The 9395-nt window shown below is 23.0% G+C and overlaps 3 protein-coding genes across 3 annotated transcripts; 2 read left to right on the forward strand and 1 right to left on the reverse strand.

Moving 5' to 3' along the window:
- Positions 1-351: 351 nt before the first annotated feature.
- Positions 352-3325, forward strand: DDB_G0268810 (transmembrane protein; the record flags this gene model as incomplete). The annotated part of the gene is made up of 2 exons (XM_641891.1): positions 352-1400; positions 1510-3325. 2 exons carry the CDS (start codon positions 352-354, stop codon positions 3323-3325), a joined length of 2865 nt encoding a protein of 954 aa, XP_646983.1.
- A 197-nt stretch (positions 3326-3522) lies between these two features.
- On the forward strand, positions 3523-7928 carry DDB_G0269004 (hypothetical protein; the record flags this gene model as incomplete). The annotated part of the gene is made up of 10 exons (XM_641892.1): positions 3523-3844; positions 3938-3973; positions 4065-4164; positions 4255-4392; positions 4482-4937; positions 5022-5096; positions 5149-5244; positions 5339-5667; positions 5760-7643; positions 7723-7928. 10 exons carry the CDS (start codon positions 3523-3525, stop codon positions 7926-7928), a joined length of 3642 nt encoding a protein of 1213 aa, XP_646984.1.
- A 94-nt stretch (positions 7929-8022) lies between these two features.
- On the reverse strand, positions 8023-9331 carry DDB_G0268812 (hypothetical protein; the record flags this gene model as incomplete). Its single annotated transcript, XM_641893.1, has 2 exons — positions 8023-8672; positions 8752-9331. 2 exons carry the CDS (start codon positions 9329-9331, stop codon positions 8023-8025), a joined length of 1230 nt encoding a protein of 409 aa, XP_646985.1.
- Positions 9332-9395: the final 64 nt, after the last annotated feature.

Genomic DNA, 9395 nt, shown 5'->3' on the forward strand with positions numbered 1-9395 from the left:
AAAAAAAAAAAAACTGATTTCATTTCGTTTTTTTTTTTTATTTTTTATTTTTTATTTTTTATTTTGGTTGGTAATTAGAAAGTAGAAGAAAGAAAGAAAAAAAAAAAAAAATATATATATATTATAAAGATTGTAACAATATTGTGTAAATTATTATCTTTATTTTCAAACACTTTTTTTTTTTTCAATTAATCTCTTTAAAAAAAAAAAAAAAAAAAAAAAAAAAAAATCAACCAAAACAAATCAAAATCAAAAAAAAAAAATTGTTCACAAATTTGTGTATGCTTGAAAATTTTTAAAATTTTTTTTTTTTTTTTTTTAAATCTATAAAATTTTTTTAAAAAAAAAAGAATGGTTGGAAAAAGAGAAGAAAAGAAAAGATTGTTATCAGATGATTCATCGATAACAATCAATGATGATGGAGCAGGTGGAGCCAAATTTGCCGATGAGCCAGAGAAAGATGGATGTACAACAGGAATTTTACGTGCATTAGGTTTGAAAGAAAAGAAGAAACCAAAGAAGGATATGAATAAAGAGAAAGAGTTTAACGATAAATTCAGAGAGATTTCAATGTTGGATAAAGATTCAATGTTAAATAGAACTGGATCACCATTATCAGGTTTATCAGAGGAAGAGGTCAAACGTCGTCTTGGAGTTTATGGAAAGAATGTAATAGCACAAGTTAAACCAATCTCATGGTATAAATTATTATTTGTTGCATTCACACATCCATTCAATATCGTGTTGACTATTATCGCCACCGTTTCCATTGCCACCCAAGATTATGCAACCTTTGCAGTTGTAATGTTTATGGTGTTATTATCAGCAGTTTTACGTTTCTATGAAGAGCATAAATCAAGTAAAGCATTCATTCATTTGAAATCCTTAGTGAAAACCACTGTAACAGTGTTACGTACTATCAAAGGAGTTAGCACAGAGGTACAAATCGATATTGAAGACGTTGTACCAGGTGATATTGTACCATTGAAAGCAGGTGACGTTTTTCCAGGTGATGTTCGTATTTTAGAATCAAATAGTTTATTCGTATCACAATCTTCATTGACCGGTGAATTTTTACCAGTAGAAAAAGGTCCAGACGCTTCCGAAGAACAAACTACAATTTTCGATACTCCAAATGTTGGTATTATGTCAACAAATATTGTCTCTGGTAGTGGTATTGGTGTTGTTTTCGATACTGGTTGTAGAACTTATATCTCTTCAATCTCTGAAATTCTTACTTCAACTCAAACTACAAATGCTTTTGATGTTGGTGTTAAAAAAGTAGCTTATCTTTTAATGGGTTTTGGTGTAGTTTTAGTACCAATCGTTATTGTTATTAATGGTTTAACTACTCATGATTGGGTTGATTCAACTATGTTTGGTTTATCTGTTGCTGTTGGGTAAATATTAATCTTTATTATATTTATATTTATATTAATTATATACTAATTTTTTTTTTTTTTTTTTTTTTTTTTTTTTTTTTTTTTTTTAAAATTAATTAAATTTTAGTTTAACACCAGAAATGTTACCAATGATTTTAAATGCAAATCTTGCAAAAGGTGCAGCAGATATGTCAAAAAAGAAAACAATTGTTAAACAACTTCATTCAATTCAAAATATGGGTGCTATGGATATTTTATGTTCAGATAAAACAGGTACTTTAACAGAGGATAACGTTAGATTAGATTCTTATATTGGTGGTGATAAAAAGGAATTGGCAGATGTTTTACGTTATTCATTCTTTAATTCATCATTCCAAAAGGGTTTAAAGAATGTATTGGATAATTCAATCATTTCATATTATAATAATCAATTTGCACCAGGTACAGCCGATGGATCAAATAAAAATCATCATGAACAAGAAGCAATTGGTCATGGTGCTGAAGTTAAACCAGATGAAAGATTAATTGAAGGTTATGCATTGGTTGATGAATTCCCATTTGATTTCACTCGTCGTCGTGTATCAATTATTCTTTCACAACCAGAATCAAAAGGTAATCTTTTAATTTGTAAAGGTGCAGTTGAAGAAGTTTTATCATGTTGTACACATTTGGCTGTTCGTGATTCTGAACCAATTTTATTGACTCCAGATTTGAAAGAACAAATGCTTTCAATCACCAATGAATTAAATGTTGATGGTCTTCGTGTACTCTCTGTTGCCACTAAAGTATTTAGCACCGATATTCCAAGTGATTATGAATATGATGTTAAAAATGATGAAGGTGGTCTCACTTTCTATGGTTTCCTTTCATTCATTGATCCACCAAAATCAGATTGTGCAGGTGCTATTGAAATGTTAAGAGGTAATGGTATTGAAATTAAAGTATTAACAGGTGATAATTTAGCAGTTGCTAGAAAGATTTGCAAAGATGTTGGTATCGATACAACTCGTGTTATATCAGGTATTGAATTGGAGAATGCTTCACCAGAGGAATTTGATGAACTTGTCGAACGTTGTACCTTATTTGCCAAATTAACTCCAATTCAAAAATATAACGTTGTTAAAGCTTTAAAGAAACATAAACATACCGTTGGTTTCTTGGGTGATGGTGTTAATGATGCTTTGGCCCTTCGTGAAGCTGATATTGGTATCTCTGTAGATACTGCCACCAATATTGCCAAGGATGCTTCTGATATTATTCTTTTGGAAAAGTCACTCACTGTCATTAATACCGCCGTTAGAACTGGTCGTATCACTCATGCCAACACTATTAAATACATTAAGATGGCTGCTTCTTCCAATTTTGGTAACGTTTTCTCAATGTTGATTGCATCAGCTTGGCTTCCATTCATTCCACTTAAACCACTCCAAATGTTAACTCAAAATCTTTTATACGATTTCTCTCAAATCTCTATCCCTTGGGATAATGTCGATGAAGAATACTTAAAGATCCCACATCCATGGAGTGTTAGAAGTTTATTCAAATTTATGGTTTTCTTGGGTCCAATTTCCTCAATTTTCGATGTTGGTATTTTCTCTTACATGTGGTGGTATTTAGGTTGGACTACAGAAGTTACCCAATCAAGTTTCCAAACTGGTTGGTACGTTGAAGGTCTTATCACTCAAGTTTTCATCGTTCATATGATTCGTACCGTTAAAGTACCATTTATTCAACGTTGGGCTTCTTGGCAATTAACTGTTAATACCGTAATCATCGCTGCTATTTGTATTGCAATTCCATATACTCCATTAAGTCCATACTTATTAATGGAAAAATTACCAGCAATGTATTATCCAGGTCTTGCCAGTACTTTTGTTGGTTATTTCTTATTAACTCAAATTGTTAAAAAGATTTATATGGCTGTATTTGGTGAATGGTTATAAAATCTTTCAAAATCTCAAAAAAAAAAAAAAAAAAAAAAAAAAAAAAAAAGTTATTTTTTTTTATAATCAAAAAAAAATAATTCAAAATGAAATCGAAAATAATTAAGATATCGATATTCGAAAAACTTAAATAAAAATAAAAATAAAAAAATAAAATAAAATAAAAAAAAAAAAAAAAATAAAAAAAAAAAAAAAAAATGGTTCGGCAATATACATTTATTTTTGTGATATTTTTCTTCTTTTATTTTTTTTTTAATTTTTCGATACCATACCAACACAAATACATACTAATTACTGTTTTTTTTTTTAAAAAAAAAACACACACAAAAATAAGTTTTAGAATTCAAGATATTTTTTTTTTTTTTTTTTTTTTTTCACTGTTGTTTTTTATTTTTATTTTGGTTTTTTATTTTAATTTTTTTATTTTTTATTTTTACTGGTTAACCATGAAATCATTATTTCTTTTATTATTTTTATTTTTATCTTTTGCAAATGTTTTTTCAATCACAACAGAAGAATGTAATTTTTTGTTTGTAAATATAAAAAAAAAAAAAAAAAAAATATTTGGAAAACTAAAATAAAATTTTTATTTATTTTTTTATATTTTTACAGATGATTGTTTATTAAAATTGGTAACAAAATTAGAAGGTATAGTTTATTTAGTGAAAATTTTTAAAAATATATAAACTTATTATTTTTTTTTTTTTTTTTTTATATTTAATTAAACAAAAAAATTTAGTTTTATCACAATTTCCACAAACTTTAAATGGAAATACAGAATATGATTTTTGTTCAACTTCTAATTTGACATGTGGAACCCAAAATGGAGTTAGATTTATGTATGTCAGAGAATAGTACTTTAATTTTTTATTTTATTTAAATATTTAATAAATTTTTAATATTTCAAAAAAAAAAAAAAAAAAAAATAGGAATTTATATCAAAATGAATCATCAACCAATATAATGAATTATTCAGATATTTCATGTGTAGAAATAGGTGTTGTAGAGTTTGGTAGATGGAATCTTTCACCAAATTTTTTTAATTTTACAAATAGATTACCCACAGTGTAAGTTTTTTAGTTTTTTAGTTTTTTTTTTCTTTTTTTCCCTTTTAAATCCAATAAAATATTAATAATAAAAAAAATAAATTATCAAGATCTTGTTATGATTGTGAAATTACAGAGATAAATTCAAAAGTAAATTCAGATTACTTAATCATTAAATTAAATAAACCAATTTATAAAAAAATTTTATTGTCAAATATAATCAATTGTATAAATGCAGAATTTCACTCATCAAATGGAGACCCATTTAATTCAGTGGAAATTGAAAATGATCTTCCAAATTCAACTCTACAATCATATAATCAATTTGTTTTGGGTGGGGTAGTTAGAAAAATTCCAGATTTATCAAATGTACAATTTCAAATTGTACAATATTATATTGGAGAACCTTTTGATTTAAACTCTTTAAAAAATTTATCAACACATACTTTTATAAATCGGGTATCAATGTTACCAACTAATTCTTCATTTGGTCCATTTCCATTCCCTATTGATATTGAAAGATTAAATCCAACAAATAGAACTGATGTATTACCCCATAAATATTTGTAAGTACTTACTCACTCTATTATTATTATTATTATTATTATTATTATTTTAAAAAATAACATTAAAATTGATTTAAAAAATAGTGCTTCAGATTTAGCTTTTCAAAAACCAGATGATTATTTAGATCTTAATAGTTCAAAATCTGGATCAGAACAAATGTAAATATTAAATTAAAGAATATTTCTTTTAATTTTCACTTTTTAACAATAGAGTTTTTATTTTTAGATATTTAGGAAAAGTTGGACCACATTTTAATATTGATGGAAATTTACCATTTAAATCATTTAATCCTGATCTTAAAGTTTTGTAATTATTAATTTCATTATTTTATAATATTTCATTATTATAATATCTATTTTTATATTATTAATAATATTATTTTTATTATTTTTATTTGTAGATATTTTTTAAACGGTAATCTTTCATATGTACCAAATTTTGATAATGCTAATGATTTATTTGTATTGGCATCATTAACAAATAATAGTATTGGAGGAAATCTCAAAAAACCTTGGATTAAGAAATATTTAAGAAATTTAGATCTTTCAAATAATAAAATAACAGGTACAATAGATGATTCCTATTGTTCAACACTAATTAAAGTAACTAATAATTCAATGAGTGGAAATCTTCCAAATTGTTATGCTTGTAATTTAAAAATTAATAGATTTAGAGATAGTTTCATTGGTAATAACTTTACGAATATTGATTCTTTAAATGAAACTTGTAGTATGTATTTTTTTATTTTTTTATTTTTTTTTTTTTAATTTTTTTAAATATTAATATATATGTATAAATGTTTTTTTTTTTCAATTTTATAGAAATTATACCAAATATGAAAACTACAGAAATTAAAGTTGAAATTTCAGGAGAAATTTTAAATATAACAAAACTATTAATTTTTGGACAAAATATTGGTTATAGTGTAATGGATAATAGTTATTCAGAAACTTTTGAATTAGATCCTAGTATTTCTTTAACAACAGAGATTCAAAATTCATTAATTGTTTCATATTTTTATACAAATACTAGAACAATTTATAAGATGACATATCAATCAAATGGAGAGATTTTTTATTTAACACCAGATCCATATCCACCAACACCAATAAATGTAACAACAAACAATGGGTTAATAACAATTCAAGGTATTTATTTTTCATATAATATTTCAGTTATAAGTATAACAATGAATAATGGAAAACAAATTTGTAATGTAGTTGATGATCCAACATTTTTCACTATCAAATGTCAGTTATCAGAATTACCAAATCCATCAAAGAATGTTTCAACTTTATTAAAAGTGGATGAATTACAAACTTTATTCTATATAGATTTAGATGATACAATTGTAAATAATTATAATAAATGTTTAGATTACTGTAATATTGATAATGGTATTTGTGATTATTCAAAAGGTATTTGTAATTGTAATTATGGATGGATTGGTGATAGTTGTTCAATTCCATTTTTTGAATGTTTAAATAATTGTTCAAATGTTGGAATTTGTAATACAACAATAGGAGAATGTAATTGTAATAGTGGTAGAGTATTAAATGATTGTAGTGGTTATGAATGCTTAGATCCAACATGTGGTGGTGGTAATAAACATGGTCAATGTAATTATTTAAAAGGTATATGTAATTGTAATTTAAATTGGTTTGGTGAAAATTGTACAATACCAAATCATTATGTTTCATCAGTTGAACCATCTACAACTTTAGGAGGATTAGTAAAATTATTTGGATGGTTTGGAGATTTACATGATAGACTATCAGTTAAAATTGGTAAATTAGATTGTGATTTAATTTTACCAATTACAAATGATACTATTAATTGTAAAATTGGTTCAGGAAATGGTATTCAAAATATTACAATAGTTCAAAATGGTATTACATGGATTGGAATTAATAAATATTTATATATAAATAATGATATTAAACCAAGTTGTTTAAATAATTGTACAAATTTAAATCAAGGTATTTGCATTTCAAATGGACACTGTCAATGTTATTCAAGTTGGACTGGTTTTGATTGTAGTTCACCAAAAAATAATGGTGGTGGTGGAGATTTACCATCAACAAATTCAACAATAAATAATAATGGTTCAACTACATTTGAAAATCAAAAAACATCATATCAAGTATTGGTTACAGATTTAATAGAAATTGATTTTAATGGTAATTTAATTTCACAATACCCACTATTAAATAATTGGATAGTTAATAATACCGAAATAAAAAATGGAATTTCACAATTTACTCAATTAATTAATGAAACAAATTGTAGAGTCAATATGACAATCGAGGAATTAACTAAATCAAAAGATATTAATTTTGCAGGAATAGATTTAAAATTTGATAAAGGTTCTATAAAAGTATCAATATCAATTGAAAATTATAATTATAAAAATATTTTAAATACATTACAATTAAGAATGAAATCATTAGTTACAACATTAAGCAAGGAAGATGATTGTAATGATCAATCAACAGAAATTAATTCAAATTTAGAAAATACAAATTTATTAAATTATATTTCAATTAGTAAAGATAATAAAGTTTTAACAGGTAGATTTTTAAATAGAGTAATATCTGATGGTAGATCAACAATAATTACAACTTCTTTAATTTCAAATGATAATTCATCAATTGAAATTGGTTTAAATTTACCACATTGTTCAAATCAATGTTTAATTGATCCTGGTAAGTTATTAAAAAAAAAAAAAAAAAAAAAAATTGTAAAAAATTAAATTAATACTAATATTTATTAATTATTTATTAGACTTTTCAGTATTATTATCATCACAATTTAAATCTTGTGATAAAAATAATAAATTAAAATCTTATATAATACCAGTTTCTGTTATTTGTGGTTTTATTGGTATTTCATTAATTTTAGGAGGTTCATATTTAATTTATAGAAAGAAATTTATTGAAAAAGATTTAAAAAAAAAATTAAAGAATATAGAAATGCAAAAAAATAAATAATAATAAAAATCAATTATTAAATAATTAATAATTTAAATGTTTTTTTTTTTTTTTTTTTTTTTTAAATTATTATTAATAATAATAATTAATTTTATTAAATTTTAACAAAATAAACTTTTTCTCTACGATTCGAAATTTCAATTTCAATTTCATTTAGGACATCTAAAAGAAATGGACAATGAATTGAATCAATACCTTTTTTCCAAATATTATAATTATCGCAACTAACAATATTTTTAACTTTATCTTTTGTATTTTCTAATAATGGATAATTTATATAATTTACAATTGATTTTATACCTTTTGCAATACCTTTTTGAATGTAAACTGCCGATGATTTTGGTAACTTTATATTTAACTTTTTTAAGAGATGTTCTCTCATCATTCTAATTTGAAAAGATTCGGTACTTGGATTTTGAAATATTGAAAACAATAATAATTTTAAACTATTCATATGATATCTATAACCAATTGTGAATAAACTATTATTTAAACAACTTATATTTGAATTTATTAATGAAAAATACCATCCATTTTTATTTGGTGTTTCGTAACATATTATATTTGAAAAGTAAATCGAACTATCATCTCCTGCTATATTTGTTTTACAAAAATTATTACAAAATATATCAAACGCTATTATTTTACCAAGTTGTTTAAATTTTTCTTGACCTTTGTATCCTGAAAAATATTCTTTATGATTTAATTCATTAAATTTTTTACCATTTTGTCTAAATTCCATTACTAATTTTAAAAAAAAAAAAAAAAAAAAAAAAAAATTAATTATTGATTATAATTAATTAATTTTTTAAAAAATACTTACTTAAAAAAAATGTTTTTTCAAATTCAGATTTTATAAAATCATTTAAAAATTGATCATCTTTTGAAAAATCTAATAAATTTGAAGACATTTCTAAAAATTCATTATTTTTTTCTAATAATCTTAAATCTAAAATTGGTAATTTTAAAATATTTTGTAAAACTGATGCATAACATTCTTGTGCAATAGTTGGTGTTGATTTTATTAAAATTTGATTAAAATGTAAATTATCACTTGATAATGTAACTAATAAACAAACTATAGAATTTCCAAAATCTATAATTTCAATATCTATTATTGTATTCCAATCAATTTCTAAAATATTTGATGTTATAAATTCTTGATTATTAATATTTAAATTTTTTTTTAAATTTGATTTCAAATTTTGTGGCGTTGAACATAATGTATCATAATTATCAATTATTGAAATACTTGGTGTATATATATTATTCGAATTATTATTATTATTATTTTTATTATTTTTATTATTATTACTGTTATTATTATTAATATTATTATTTTTATTATTTTTATTATTATTATTATTTTTTATTTTTTTTTTAAAATCTCTAAATGTTTTCATTTTTATATTTTTTTTTTTTTTTTAAAAAATAATAATAATAAAAAGTTATAAATTAATTAATTAA

Source organism: Dictyostelium discoideum (assembly GCF_000004695.1).
Source record: "Dictyostelium discoideum AX4 chromosome 1 chromosome, whole genome shotgun sequence".
In the NCBI taxonomy this organism is placed as follows: domain Eukaryota; phylum Evosea; class Eumycetozoa; order Dictyosteliales; family Dictyosteliaceae; genus Dictyostelium; species Dictyostelium discoideum.